At 27.1% G+C, this 17140-nt stretch overlaps 2 protein-coding genes across 2 annotated transcripts; both read right to left on the bottom strand.

The window, feature by feature from the left end:
- Window positions 1–1285: 1285 nt before the first annotated feature.
- LOC105851366 (uncharacterized) lies at window positions 1286–3111 on the bottom strand. The gene is made up of 2 exons (XM_012712121.1): window positions 2714–3111; window positions 1286–1421 (listed from the first exon to the last, which is right to left on the bottom strand). The coding sequence occupies exons 1-2, from the start codon at window positions 3109–3111 to the stop codon at window positions 1286–1288; spliced, it is 534 nt and encodes a 177-aa protein (XP_012567575.1).
- A 1839-nt stretch (window positions 3112–4950) lies between these two features.
- On the bottom strand, window positions 4951–7681 carry LOC105851367 (uncharacterized). The gene is made up of 3 exons (XM_012712122.1): window positions 7187–7681; window positions 5147–5258; window positions 4951–4973 (listed from the first exon to the last, which is right to left on the bottom strand). The coding sequence occupies exons 1-3, from the start codon at window positions 7679–7681 to the stop codon at window positions 4951–4953; spliced, it is 630 nt and encodes a 209-aa protein (XP_012567576.1).
- Between the last annotated feature and the right edge of the window lie 9459 nt (window positions 7682–17140).

Raw genomic sequence — 17140 nt, 5'->3', positions numbered from 1 at the left:
GTTGAAATTTTTAAGGAAAAGAGACAAGAACTAAAAGATCATTGCAAATTTTTGGGAATAAGTTTTGAAATAAAGTGGAAATTGTTGTGGTTTGTTTTAATTCAAAATTATTTGAGTGGTAGAGATTTTATGAACTTTAAAAAAATTAGGAAAAAGTTATCTTGTGATTTTAATAGTAGTATAAATTAAAATTTTGAGTCGTTTAAAGTTTAAAACCAAATGAGTTGTCATCCTTGATTATTTAAGGTGTTTTAAACTATATTTGAATTTGAAAATATTTTTTTTAAGACTTTGATGAGTAAAATGAATTTTAACCGAGTGGTATATAAATATATATATATATAGAAAAAGAGTTCAAATTTTTTTTAAGGTGTTAAGGTTTTATCCTTTGGATTTATGTGAAAACAAGGTTTCCACTTTTATAGATTGAACTAAAATATTTTAGTCATTAATATTAAATACTCAATATTTATGAAGTAATTTAACTTTGAGAAACAAAGATTCAAACTTCATGACTTTCATAATAGTTCATATAAAAATACATATATAAGGGTTCAAACTTTGTATATAAAAATGATTGATAGAGAAATATTCACTTTATGAACAAAGTTTCAATCTTAAATTTTGAAGCTACAAGTTTTAATTTTTATAGTAATGATATCAACTTTATTCTAAAATTCGAGGTTGAAAAAGTATTTAGGTATTTTGAAAAACAATGGAAGAGTATTTTAATTATAATGGAAATATGAAACTGATTACAATGAGAAAACTAGAGCAAAAGCTCCTCGATAGGAAGAAAACTTTTCTCTCACTACCTAACTGCTAAGGTAATAAACACTGATGAATGTCACATTTTCCCCCACTCCCCATTGATGAATGTCACACTTTCTCCCACTCCCCGTACTTATTTGTTATTAGGGGAAAATACTAACTCTCAACCATGTGGCCACTACTCCATCCACTACTTCTCTCTCTTCTTCTTCCTTCAATCCAAATTTTAAGCTTAGAGCATCTCCAACGGTGAACTCAATATGAGTTCATTAGACTGTGCCACATCATCTTGAAGTAACTCATTCAATATTTACTACAACGGTGAACTCAACATGGGTTCATTAAATATGACCAACTACGATAATAAATTTATTATTATTAATAAATTAATAAAAAAAGGTAACAATTAAAATTTTATTATTATTAAATTATCAAAGTACCGTTCTTTTTTGAAAGCACCGTGATGACAGCTTGCCACAATTCCAACACTCGTCAAAAACTGAATGTTACATAACTACGCGCTGATGGCAGACGAACTTATTTGATTATCGTTGGAAATGCTCTTAGTGTCGTTCACATCCACCAATACATCACCCTCACTTGAGTTGAGTTTAGTTGAACCCCAATCTTTAGACTCCATTTTTTCAATCCTTTAGATAAACCAATTGAGCTAACACAAGTAATGTTTTTCATTCTTTCGACATTGATTTTTTTTTCTCTTTCCTAACATTTTATATTAAACATAAAAATAATTAATTATTAATATGAGAACTATTATGGTAATTAGAAGTAATTAATGTCTCATTGGTATAAAGTCTTTTATGCTCATTGACTAACAAAAAATTGTTATAAAGGCAAATAGTCTTTTATTTCTTTGAAAAATATAAAAACATAATCAATATGCAAAGATAATGCTTATTTCTTCAATCTATGGTACAATATAACTTTTATGAAAAAAAATGTAATCACTTTGTGGAAACAATTTCTAACTTTAAACTAGTACAAAATTCCTCCAAATTTTATTGTAGTTTTTATTTTATTTAAATTGATAGATTAACTTTAATCCAACAAAGAAAAATTCAATTAATTACTTCAATGTTGTAGATTCATAAGAATGAATATTTCGGTCATTTTAATTTTCCAAATTTTTAAATATTTTGTATTTTTATAGTATTGACTTGAGTGTTTTGAATATATTCGCAAGTTAATCATTTTTAGTTTTGTCAAATTAGTATTAAATTATTCTGAATCGTTATATTCTATTAATTTATATGAATAAATATCGTTATTTGAATAAACAAAAAAAATTTATGGAACTCTTGTGTTTTTAATGAGGTCTACAATAAAATCGTTACCATAGTTAAGTTACACTTAAAGAGATTTAATACCTATGTTTTTAATACTTGCAGAAAGACACATACGCAAAGGCACAATTGAACAATTAGGCTCCGTAATTATGATTAAATTTAACAGTTTGATATATAATATATTATTACTAAATATTTTTTTAAAAGAAAAATCGTCTTTTTACGAATTTCTTTTTGTTGCTAAAGACATCGTTATGACTTAAAAGTAAACAATTGTTATATCAACATAATTTCGATGAGTCAAAAAAAATATTTTTTTCATATATAGAAAGCATAAAAGCCACTAAACAAGTCAATTACAAAATCAAATACAAACAAAGCCATGCCCTAAGAAAAATACTTTTGATATTTCTTTATCTCTTTATAATATTTGACGTCGACACAACGGACAAGTATAAGAAGATGAACTATCGGTGCACCTTTTAATCCATGGCACAATACAATTTTTATGAAAAAAATGTGAGCATTTTGTGGAAACAATTTCTAATTTTAAACTATTACAAAATTCCTCCAAACAAATTGAACATTTTTCTGTAGAGTGATAAGAAGGATGATCAATTTCTAATATTTCCAACAAGTCTTCAATTTGCTCTGGCCTTTGTTTTGTGGTAACGCGAAGCGACAAATTCATCTTTAATACATCGTTGTTTGCAACAACTTGTCTAGCACATTGTTCCACTTTGGGTAGAATTGAATCTATTAAGTAAGTAGGCACGGAAGAAAAGATACGGTATAAAGCAACGATATGATCCCTCTCCATACAATTACATAAGATTTCACGAGGAACAACAAATATGTTTTTCATTGTAATTGTAGATAGAGATACGGTGTTTCTAGCATTAGGTTCTATAATTGTGTTGGTGTAATCAAAATCAATGTAGAAATTATTACTCAAATAAGGAATATGTTGATACATGGCAAGAATTGAATCATGGTCATGACTTACATGAAGAGTGTAGAAAAAGGACTCCATGAAAGAAGGAAACAATTGTGATCAAATGTTATGAGTTTGTGACTCTAAGTGATCAAGTGTTAATAACAAGCTGTTGTGGTTTTTTTTTGGTATACATTGTTTCTATATACAGACTATAGAGTGTAAAAATTAGAAGGGTTAATCTTGTTGCTATATCTTTAATAAGATTTCATACAATTATCTTTGAAAATACATATCTTATTTTAAGATTTAATTTTCATCTTATCAAGACATTAACGCTTAATATTTTACCTCCGCAAAAAAAAAAAAACTAAACAAAATTCCCTTGGAAAATATACATTAAAAATATCCCGTTAGTAAAAGATTTGTTTTTTTCTTTTTGAGAATCGCATATCTTTTTTAATTAGCCAAATTATTCAATCAATCAGCATTTAATTTTTGAAAGTACATATCTTATTTTAAGATTTAATTTTTCATCATATCAAGAGTTAAATAAATAATTATTAGTTGTTAGAAAAATTATATAAATATTCATTACGACATTAACGCTAAATATTTTAACGGAGACAAAAGAAAATCTAAACAAAATTCCTTTGGAAAATATATATTAAAACTATCCCGTTAGTAAAAGATTTTTTTTTTTATTTTTAGAATCGCATATTATATCTTTTTTAATTAGCCAAATCATTCAATCAATAAGCATTTTTTATTTTTATTTGTGTAGAAAATGAAATTCTTTTTTCTAGTTGTATTTCAACAAAAGTACTACAAAATAAATTTGACTTAAAAAAATAATTTGAAATACTTTAAATAATATTTTTGTATAATAGTAGTTTTAGTATGCTATTTTAAATTCTTATAGTCTTGGTTTATTCCACGAGATTTTTAGACAAAATTTTTTTATATGACATATTTTAAACTCTGCGGTATATGATAAGATGATTTTAAATAAGAATCGTTGCAAGTAATAATAAAACTCACTACTAGAAAAAACGCTTTTAGAGACCAATTTTTCGGTCACTAAATGAAGAAAATCGGTCACTAAATCAAATAACGACCGATTTAGTGATCAATTTAAATCAGTAGCTAAACTGCTAGTCGCTAACTGTTGCGACCAAATTAACGACCGAATTTAGTTACCGATTTAGCGACCGAATTTAGTTACCGATTTAGTGACTGAATTTTGTGACCAAATTTTGAGACTAAATTAGTGACTAAAGTTTGAGACTGATTTAGCAACCACTTTAAATTAATTTGTTTTATCATTAGCGACTGATTTAGAGATGAAATTTGTGACAAATTATTATATTTATAAAATATTTGGTCACTAATTCAGTTTCTAAATATTACTATTTTTTTTTCATTACTTTAATATCCAAAAGAACAATAAAAACAATTTTTTAATTTCATTTCAATATCTAAAAAATTCATACACCAAAATCATTTAAAAGTATTAATCATTTCACCGTATATAACTAAAAAATATAATATATTTAAGTAATATTTATAAGTACTCAATATTACAAATAAAACTACAATCTTATTCTAGTTTGCCTTCACAATCTTGTGCACATTACTAGTTTGCCTTCACACCAATAAAAGTACACCCCATAATATAAAAACCATTCAAAATAATAAAATAAACAAACATAGCAATTACAAATACAAAAAATATGCCAAATACAATATTTCTTTTATTCAATAATAAAAATCCAAATAATTATAATCAGTTGAAAACTATCTCTATATGTTGTGTAATGCAGCAGTAGCATTAGGTCAGTAGCAAAGTAAACAGATAAAATCAGTGGAAAACTGCAACTTCATCTCTTGAAGTGTTTGAGCAGGTTCTCAATACTTATAATAACACTATGATCTTCATTATCCCTGACTTGTACACTCACCTGAAATAATGAAACAACTCTTACTTTCATATTGGGTATAAAAAGACTCAAAAGAAGACACAATATTAAAAAAACACATGGGGAAGTTACCATAGAAAAAGTTTATATAAAAATACATGTAATAGACTCAATATACAAAAAAAAGTATGATTGAAAATAATAAAAATGATTACATGTTGCAGCTGCAGCAAGGAGAGTTAGAATGTCACTTGCACTTGTACCACTCATGGCAGAACTAATAACACTACTAAGATCTTCTTTCATTAATAGAAAGCATAAAAGCCACTAAACAAGTCAATTACAAAATCAAATACAAACAAATATAATATTTCTTTGTGCAAGAAATACTTTTGATATTTCTTTATCTCTTTATATTATTTGACGCCGACATAACGGATAAGTATAAAAAGATGAACTATCAGGGCACCTTTTAATCCATGGCACAATACAATTTTTATGGAAAAAAATTTGAGCAATTTATAGAAACAATTTCTAACTTTAAACTATTACAAAATTCCTCCAAACAAATTGAACATTTTTCTGTAGAGTTATAAGAAAGATGATCAATTTCTAATATTTCCAACAAGTATTCAATTTGCCAAATCATTCAATCAATCAGCATTTAAATTATGAAAATACATATCTTATTTTAAGATTTAATTTTTCATCATATCAAGAGTTAAATAATTAAGTATTAGTTACTACAAAAGTTAAATAAATTCATTACGACATTAATGCTAAATATTTTAACGCAGACAAAAGAAAATCTAAAAAAAATTCCTTTAGAAAATATATATTAAAAATATCACGTTAGTAAAAGATTCTGTTTTTTCTTTTTTGAATCGCATATTATATCTTTTTTAATTAGCCAAATCATTCAATCAATTATAAGCATTTTTTGTTTTTATTTGTGTAGAAAAATGGAATTCTTTTTTCGAGTTGTATTTCAACGAAAGTACTATGAAATAAATTTGGGATAAAAGAATCATTTGAAATACTTTAAATAATAGTTTTGTATAATAGTAATTTTAATCTCCTATTTTAAATACTTATTGTTTTCATGTCACGATTTTTTTAGATAAAAAAATTATGATATGACATTTTAAATTATGCGATATATTATAAGATTATATTATAAGATGATTTTAAATAATTAATATCCATGAAGTTACAAAAAAAATTCTCTAAAAATTTCAATTACAATTTTTAAAATTATTCATTTTTTAATTTAACTAATAATATATAAATATATAATTCATCTAGCTGGCTATACAAAATGAGATTATACGATATCATTTAAAATATATCAAATCACAATTTTTTAGTTAAAAAATCTTAAATAAATTTATAATAAATAAAAAATCAATTCTATGAATTGGTGAAAATAAAAAAGTAAAATTGCAATTAAAACTAATAATTACTAATTAATTTATCACTGAAAAAAAAATCCTTAATAATTTTTAGAAAAATACTAATGTGTGCGAATTAACTTTCGTCTCAATTAGACAAATATGCCCGCAGCTAAAATTATAACTTTTTATCTATATTTTAGTACCTTGTGGCTCATTCAGATGCAAGATACTAAATTTATTTTAGTACCTTGTGAAAATCTTGTCATGCACAAATAAATTTATTTTTAAACAAATACTTTGAATAATTTAAATAATATAAAGTTATATCCATAATTATTAAATTTACATAAAAAATTACAAAAGATTCATTAAAATATAAAAAGTTCTTACTCTTTCATTATTACATTTTATTTTTGCAAAAAGTTCATTCTTATTATAACTATAATATAATAATTTAAGTCTTTTATCTTTTAAATTTTAAATTATTTAATACATCAACATCTTGATCGGATAACACTAATTTTTTTTTCAAAGAAAAATCATCTTTTAAAACTTTTCTTTTTTTTGGTAAAGACATCGTTACAAATTAAAAGTAAGCAATTGTTATATCAACATAATTTCGATGAGTAAAAAAATATTTTTCATTAATAGAAAGCATAAAAGCCACTAAACAAGTCAACTACAAAATCAAATACAAATAAAGGCATGTCCTAAGAAAAATATTTTTGATATTTCTTTATCTCTTTATAATATTTGACGTCGACACAACGGACAAGTACAAGAAGACGAACTATCAGCACACCTTTTAATCCACGGTACAATACAGTTTTTATGAAAAAAATGTGAGCATTTTGTGGAAACAATTTCTAACTTTGAACTTGTACGAAATTCCTCCAAACAAATTGAACATTTTTCTATAGAGTCATAAGAAGGATGATCAATTTCTAATATTTCCAACAAGTCTTCAATTTGCTCTGCCCTTTGTCTTGTAGTAACGCGAAGCGACAAATTCATCTTTAATACATCATTGTTTGCAACAATTTGTCTAGCACATTGTTCCACTTTGGGTAGAATTGAATCTATTAAGTAAGTAGGCACGGAAGAAAATATACGGTATAAAGCATTGATATGATCCCTCTCCGTACAATTACATAATATTTCACGAGGAACAACAAATATGTTTTTCATTGTAATTGTAGATAGAGATATGGTGTTTCTAGCATTGGGTTCTATAATTGTGTTGGTGTAATCAAAATCAATGTAGAAATTATTACTCAAATATGGAATATGTTGAAACATGGCAAGAATTGAATCATGGACAGGACTTACGTGAAGAGTGTAGAAGAAGGACTCCATAAAAGAAGGAACTGAGTGTGATCAAATGTTTTGATTTTGTGACTCTAAGTGATCAAGTGTTAATAGCAAGCTTTTGTGGTTTTTCTTTGGTATACATTGTTTCTATATATAGACTATAGAGTGTACAAATTAGAAGGTTTAATTTTGTTGCTATATCTTTTAATAAGATCTCATACAATTATCTTTGAAAATACATATCTTATTTTAAGATTTAATTTTTCATCTTATCAAGAGTTGAAAAATTAAGTATTAGTTGCTAGAGAAATTAAATAAATGTTCACTACGACATTAACGCCGCCAAAAAAAAACTTAACAAAAGATTTGGTTAAAAATATTCCGTTAGTAAAAGATTTGGTTTTTTTTTTTTTTTTAGAATCGCGAATCTTTTTTAATTAGCCAAATCATTCGATCAATCAGCATATAATTTTTGAAAGTACATATCTTATTTTAAGATTTAATTTTCCATCATATCAAGCGTTAAATAAATAAGTATTAGTTGTTAGAAAAATTAAATAAATATTCGTTAAGATATTAAAGCTAAATATTTTAACGGAGACAAAAGAAAATCTAAATAAAATTCCTTTGGAAAATATATATTAAAAATATCCCGTTAGTAAAAGATTCTTTTTTTATTTAGAATCGCATATTATATCTTTTTTAATTAGCCAAATCATTCAATCAATATGCATTTTTTTATTTTATTTGTGTAGAAAAATGTAATTATTTTTTCGAGTTGGATTTCAACTAAAGTACTATGAAATAAATTTGAGTTAAAAAATTAATTTGAAATACTTTAAGTAATAGTTTTGTATAATAGTAGTTTTAGTCTCCTATTCTAAATTCTTATAGTCTTGATTTATTCCACACACTACTAGAAACTATATTGTGGCAAAACAGTAAATTCTCATTAAATATATAAAACTATTTATGTAGCATGCCAATATATAGTCTTTAATTCTCTAACATAGACTATCTTAATCAAAGTACTATGGGTACCAAATTTATAATTAGCTTCCGCTAAAATGGCTTGTTAATATATTTAGATAAATGGGGTGTATGAGTATCTAAATATTATATTTCAATATTATACTATCTTACTACGTGTGTAACTCTATATATAATACTTGTGGATGTTCCGATTCAACCGTAAAACTAAGTCTAGAATTTGACATCGACATTCTTTTCTCCTCTTCAATCAATAACTTTTATAAAAAATGAGATAAAGAGAAAAATTATTTAATATTAATTTTAATATTTTATCATGTATCTAAATTCAAACATAACTCTTTAAAGTGGTATTTTACTACAAAATTACTACCAAACTAAACTAACATTTTATGTTCTCTTTCAAAAATTGTGGGTAATTACCCTACACACTATTAGAAATCAGCGTTTTACCTGCAGATTTCAACTAAAAATCCGCAGAAACACACGTTACCTGCGGATTTATTGGCGGAACTAATTCCCCACGTAAAACCTTCGTAGATAATTGTTTCCTGAGGATTTTTAAATCCGCAGGTAATATACTTGCGGATAAATCCGCAGGAAAAGTAGATAAATTCCGCAGCAAACAATTAGTAAACTTAAGGCATTTTCTTACGACTTTTCACACAGAAATATTTGTAGCACTATTCCTGCAAATATTTTTCGCATGAAAAGCCGCAGGTAAATCCATATGAAATTTTGCACATGAAAATCCCCAGGTAATTTTGCCTCAATATTATTTTCAAATTTCTTAAATTTCTTCTAATTCTTTATTTATATGAAAAGTTCAACTAAAAATATATGAAAACATTATTATAAATACATTTTTTAAATATTTAACATTACTCTTTAATTGAAATACTATTGCAATACTCCGACACAATTTATATCATGTTCAAAAATCAAAACTAAGTATAATCAAGTATATGATACAACCAAATTAACAAAATAAAAACGAATACTATTCAATATGATAGCTACCAATGTCATCATCTCCACTATTTTCATCAGATCCAACAAATCCTAAATGTTACAACAGAAAGGTTAAATTTTTATTGGTCTCAAACCAATGTTCATTGATTAGTAGATTTGTGACTACCTGCAAAAGAGTGCGCATAGAGACAAAAGTTATTACTTATCAACCAAAACTTACTTTAACTTTATCATTTTTCAACTGCATACCAGTCCATATAACAACAATTAACAGGGATAAATAGAATTGCATTTTATGTGAGGATTGAGGATAAAAATAAGACTGCTTCACACAACAAATAGTTTATTGTGTTTAACATGGATTATTAGTGAAGTGAAACTAATTGTGGATATTATTCAAGAATTTGCCTATTGTTATACTTTGGTGTGGTTCCTTGTCCTTAATTCATATATTGTTGGAAATTCAAATGCAAGTCAGAAATTCAAATGCAAGTGAGAAGTTCAACAATAAAAGGAAACTGCCAAGAGTCAAATCATGAAATCAATGAGTTTTAGTACGACTTACTATGCTGATTTTTAGTGGTGACAGCAAAGACATATCTGATAGCAAAAAGAGAAAGGAGTGTAATGAAATTACACAAATAAAAAGAAATAAGCATTGATCCTGCATTAGTTTCCCCAATTTTGTCACAGTATAGCCCCTTGTAACAATATACAATTAAAGATGCAAAGTTCCTTAATTGAAACAATATACTTGTATGTGAAAAAGATGGGAAAATACCTCTTGTAACAAGAAGCGCAACAGAAATAGCAAAACCTGACACCGAAAGTCGGATTCTCTCGTGCTACCATCAATACATCTGCAAAACAAACAGGCTAAGATCATAAATTGGTGATAAATCTAGATACCTAAAAGATCACCCACAGAGCAAGAAAACTTTGCTTGTATAATTGCCAACAAAATATAGATATCCCTCAAATGCTAGTTCCTCATAAGGTGGAAAATATATCCCACAAAACAAATAAAAAAGCAATACAATAAAACCATGCGAAGATTCAACATACATCAAATAGCCTGTTCTTTCTGCATATCAGTGCCAACGAATATGATCTTGTCTATGTTATCTATGGCGCAACGAATATGCAGAATTAGAATAAAATAATAATGAGATGGTGGAAGACATAAAAAAGAGGAAACCTGAAAGGTACGAAAGTGGGTGGAAGAGTTGTGTTGCATAGAACAAGCAAATTCAATTGCAGAACGCTGAAAATTTTCAGCCATTGACGCTAGTGATGCGGAGCCAATTCTGCAGTTCAGTTTAAAACTAATCCCTTCATTTCAGTTTGAAGTTCTGTCAAGTTTATTTTGATAACAGACGAGCCAATTCTGCAGCTTACTCTTCTTTTTAACCAACTTTGCTAATTTGTTTGCATTATAAACAACCTGTGTAAGTGTCACAATAAATATGCTGTCACATACTGTTTTTTCGTTTCCTAAATAAATGGGCAAAATTATATCTGTTGTAATATATCTAGTTAATAATGTACTCCACATTTCATACACATCATCTCAGAATCAATTTGACAATTAATAAGTTTAACATTGTAGCAAAAGGAACCAACCTGGTGAGTAAGATAGTTATCCAGATGATTGACCAGAAAGAAGTGCTCAACGAGCTCACTAACAGATTCATCAAGATCTGGAGGAATGTTTCAAACAAGCACCTTCAAAGTAATATATTTTCTATAAGAAAAATATGTATGAAGGAATATCTCAATTTTAACATGTGACAATTCAACCTATAATAGCAATTTTCCCAAACTTGGTTATTGTAAAGATATTGTCAGATTGGAGAGCTCTTCAGTGCTAAAGTTATGTTTGCTCCTGCCTTGTTTTATTAGTTTTTAGAACCTTCTGCTAGACCTTTTATCTTTTCTTATATCTCTTTGATGTATTTAATTTAAATACCACATAGCAGTCATCACTCTATTATTTTGCTTACTTATTCACTGATATAAATAGCTGGATTCTTATTATGATTTCCTAATTACTAGAAAATCCACAATGGTAATCTACATATTTTAAATGTGGAAAGTATACAGTTGAGATCTACCTAGAAATATTACTAAGTAGGCATAGCACCTTTAATCACTGTGATTGGGCTAGTGGTGAGAGGATTCGGTAGTTTGTATGAGGCTATAGGTTCAAATGTATTACGCACCTAAAATAAAAAGCATACCACCTCTTACACAAGAGACATAAAATCAGAGTTTTATGCTTCATCTCAGCTTCCCAAAAAAGAGTAAAGTAGTAGTTTTACATAGAAAAATTCCTCACTAAAAATAGAGAACAAAATATTACTGAAAATTGATAAGGACAACGCTTTTCTGCTGCAACAAATTGTAATCTCGTTGAGGCAACTTTTTCATACTCCCTCATCAAAATTTAGCATGTCCAGAAGGTAAATGCATAAGCAGCTACTATGTGTGACCAAAACCTAAGATAGTGTAAAATTTTAGAAAAGCACCACATTTAGCAACAATGTCAAAAAAAACAATACTTGAAAATAGTTTATATAATCAAATTCGGACATGAATGCACTGTAAAAGCATCTATACAACTTTTAAAAAAATGAGATTACACAAAAAAGAAAAAAAAATGATAATTGAAATGGAGAAGTGATGTCGCATTATGAGATACTGATTAGAAGAAAAAGTAACTAACATATAATAACAGTAATAATATGTATAGAGTAGATGCGAAACAATCAAGATTGTATACAGTAAATAAAGGTTACACACACTAGACATAAAGCCTCACAGACATAGTTAATCCATATATATTATTAGGTCAGGAATACATCTTGACATGCAGGTACTTCATATTAGAAGATAATTTATTAAACAACATCAAGAAGCAGCAACAAAACTGTAATTACACTGAATAATAGTTTTTCAAACCTTTCAGATCCACGCTGGACATTGAAACTGAGAGCTTATCAATGTCGCTGGAAGTTATGTTTTTTATCCCAGCCGTTTCTATCCCAGTGCTTGTCCAGTTGACAGGAACCAGCATCACCCACGCTAGGAACGCTATAGGTACAAAAGATTTTAAGTCTGGACAAAAAGAAACAAAAAAATAATAATAACATCAGGGATCATATTCTCCTTTACTGATATGGTATTCAATTTCAATCATTGTCCATGACCATACCCTAGAAATGTAAACTTTTAATTAGTCCAAAGCTTATTCAAACTTTACTTCTTAATTCATGCGAACTTTTAACTTTTTCCCCTAGTTCAATGAAAACAAAGGACGAATCTAAATGAAAACCAACATTGAGAAAATGAAGGTTAGGATATGTTCAATACTGGCTTGTTGTCCTCAGCTTGTTCAAAATCCAAACTCATAATTCCATCTCCTAAATTATTAAAGACATTATTCCACCAAACACAAAGTTCGATTTTCCATTGTCATTTCAGTGTTCCTGACAAACATACAAAAAAATATTATATAATAGCAAAGTATAGAAACTCAATCAAACTGCAGCTCCACTCACAATTTTAATGTTGCGAACTCTTTAGCAAAGCCATATTTCTCTCTTGCAATCTAAAACGCTCCAAACTTGACTTCTCAAGCTCCTAAGTCAGCATGAAATCAATAAAAGTTAGTTTGAGCTGAAAATAGCCAAATTATCACAAATAAATCATAATGTTGCAGAGTAATTCACCTCTGTTTTCACATGAAGCTGGATTTGCATTGATGCTTTCTGATTCAACGCTTCATTCTTTAATGCTATTTCTTTCTTTGACTGCTCTTTGCAAGTCAGAGCTGAAGGAATACCAATACCAAAATTATTTAAAAAAATATATATTAAGTAACTATGAAAGAAGTATGAAAACTTTTATGTAGATAGAATACCAAGTAATTGTGTTGCTATGACTTATTATTTGATGATAATAACAACTAATAATTAATATGAATGTATAGTTGTATACATGTACATTTTATTGAAAAGAATTGCATGGATCCAGTTTGAGTCCTATCACTTATTAAACCACTCATTCCTGTAGTACAAAGCAAACCATCAACATATTAAGACTTTTTTTTTTTAATTTGTTCAATCACAACTTAAAATAACAAGTAAAAAGCAAAAATCATTCTTGTAGAAACACTAGAAATAACAATTCCCTTTGTAAACAAAACCTGAATCTTCTTGCCCTTCTCCATCCCAAATTTACCATCAATAAATTTAAAAATCAACAAAACATCCACCGGTTCATCATTCCAGTTACAATTCTAAACAACATTCATCACACCTAAAACTAAACCACCCTATTTACCAAACAAATTAAACTAAACAAAAAACAAATTCTGGAAATTGAAAAATACCTCATCTTTAAGTTCATCTAACTCCTTAGTTTGTCGTTCCAAAACCGAACTAATACCCGAAACTTTAACCTTCAATCTCTTAACTTCCTTTCACAAAACACCAGCATCTTCTTCAACACCGAGTTGCTTCTGAGTCAAAGCAGCTTCTTTTACATCTCCAATCGATTGAAAATAAAGCCGACACGCAAGCAATATTACCAAAATAAAAATTGAAATCGCAAACTAAAATGATTTGAAAACAGGATAAAACTTATTTGCTACTGCAAATTGCAAAGTGAAACGAGAGAGAATTTCATTCAACAAATCGCGAATTAATGACACTTAATAAGCAATATTACCAAAATTAAAATTGAAATCGCAAACTGAAATGATTTGAAAAGAGAATATAATTTACTTCTTACGGCAAATCGCGAATTGAAGAGAGAGATGAGTTTAGGGATGTTCGAAATTGAATTTAGAATTTTTGAGAACCAGGGTTTATTGAAGATAATAGAGAGAAAATGGTACAAGAAATGCAAAGAAAAGGTGTAGCCGCATTTTGTAGGTATAAAATCAAAGGGGGCAAAACTTATATTTTTGGGCATTTAAATTTTTCTATAAAAGAATATAATATTTTTAGAAGCAGTGACACTCTAATTCTAGCTAAAAATAGTTTTAGTGATAAATAAAAAAACATCACAAAATATAAGTGTCACAATAGATACTTTTTTTTTTAGTGTAAGCCTTTATATAAAAATAAAAACATAAAATGTACTTTATTTATATAAACATAAAAATATAGATATTTTATACAACGGTTCCTGTGCAAAGTAGATATCAACACCCCTCTTCGCCTTATAATTTTAATTTAAGGACAAACTCACACTTAATCAAATCGAATTTTCTTCTATAAATAAAGACATGTTCGTGTAGACACAACATGCAAACTATATTGTTATCCCTAACCGTGGAATTTGTCTTACTTTTTTATTTATTTAAAAAACAATTCTACTTTATTTATATAAAAATAAAAACTACTTCATATATATGAAGGTAAAAATTTCAAGATTGGAATGCATTTGCTGCGGAATTTGCTTCGAATATGGAGTTTGCTACGGACAGAAAAATCACATGTAAATCCGTAGGAAACAATTAACTTACCTGCCGTCCTACCTGCGGATTCCTAAACGCAGATATATTCCTCAATTATTCCTGAACCGCAGGAAAATCCTTATGTATCACCTGCGGATATACTTCCGCAGGAAATGCCGCACGAAAAACACCAATTTCTAGTAGTGACAATTAATTAAAATACTCCCCTAAAGATAATGGGATACATATGATTGATTTTAATACTTGTGGATAATTTATTCACATTTACTTAAATACAACATAAAATTTAATTTTTTAGAAAACCAACAATTGAGGTGATGAATAAATGACAACTAACATAAATTATGAAAATTAAAATTATATCTAAATTTTTATTGGACCATAGACTCAAACAATTGATTGTTTGTAGAACAAATGAGAATGAACCGAATAAAAGTGATCTCTATTAATAAATAAAAATATAAGATTTTTTAAAAAAGTCTCATAAAACTACATCATTTTAAAACAACTCATAAATTTTATAAGTCATAGAATTAATCTCTTGTAACTTAAAATGAGTTTTACAATTTATCTCATATATTTATATTTTAAGTTGATGAACAACTATTTGTGGAAGCACTCATTTCCACTATAGTAATCTCTTTTTTTTTTCGATTTAATTGATGGTTAATGTTGACCTTAAAAAAAAAAAATCACAATCTTCTAATGGTAATGTACAAGAGAATGACCTAATTAATCACAATTTTAATGTGTATTTGGGTGTGTGTTCAATCACTTCGACACCATGATAGCAAGACTTTTCACTTTGGAATTTATGAAGTTAGATATTGTAGCTTTCAACTATAAGTATGTTTTCACACTATTTCTCTGAAAAACAAACAACTATGTAGTTTTGAGTACAAAGTAAAAAAAATCTATAAACATCTATAATAATATTTTAAAAATATAAAATTTAATATAAAATAAAACATAAAATAAAATATAAAATAAAATATAATTATAATACTGTATAAAATATAATAAACATCATATTTTATTTTCATAAAATATAATAAACATCATATTTTATTTTCATAAAATATTAACCTATTATATTTATATCTCATTTAGTATCGAATTTTATGTTCTAATAAATTACAAAACATATGATATCTCTTTAAGATCTCCTCGTTAGTCAAACTAGCTAGTCCCTAGTACAACTTGCTAAACTCCTATGTGCATATACTTTAGTTTAGTGTGTGTTGGATCATAGTCACCCTTACTTCATAGAACCGACACATCTAGTTACTTTTATATGCATGTCACATCACCTCTAACAAATACATAGTAACCTAAATTACTGTTTTCTTTTATGTCAATAATGTCACCATATTTGACCATATTCGTGTCTCCAGCTGGAATGTCCCCACCATGCTCCCCACGTGGTTTCATGAACCGCAAGAAAAGCATTTTTTATTAGCAATATATTTAAACACAACATTTTAATATCATATATTCATGATATCTATTTTTAACGTGTCAGATTTATAAAAGAGAAAAACTTAATATAAATAAAAAAGTATTTAAAATATATTATGAATATAGTGTTTGATTTTTAACTTTTGTGTCTGCATAATAATTTTATTGTTTATTTGTTGTTAGTTACTTACAAACGAGTTTGAGTCATGTTCATCATTTTGTAAGAAGTTTCTTCTACTTCTATGTTGTTGACCGGAAAAATATGACTTAGTTTGTATTTGACCGTTTAACAAAAATATAATACTTAAGTATATTAATATAATGAGTTTAATTTATGCACAGTTAATACAATTTTTTTATGAGAAAAATATATGATTGTATTTGTGTGTATGACTTTAAAATTGACTATGTTAAAAGTTAAACAGTTTTAATAATTTGACAGTTTTATTAATTAATTGTGTAAAAATTATTTATACTAAAGTGTAATAAAAATAAGAATAAAATTATAATATATTAGTTATAATTAATTTATCGTATAAAATATAAATGAAATAAATATTTGTTATTAGTCAAATAATTAAAAAATAAACGTTATTTGT

The sequence above is a fragment of the Cicer arietinum genome, chromosome 5, assembly GCF_000331145.2.
Source record: "Cicer arietinum cultivar CDC Frontier isolate Library 1 chromosome 5, Cicar.CDCFrontier_v2.0, whole genome shotgun sequence".
Lineage (NCBI taxonomy): Eukaryota > Viridiplantae > Streptophyta > Magnoliopsida > Fabales > Fabaceae > Cicer > Cicer arietinum.
This window is presented reverse-complemented; position numbering and strand designations above follow the sequence as displayed.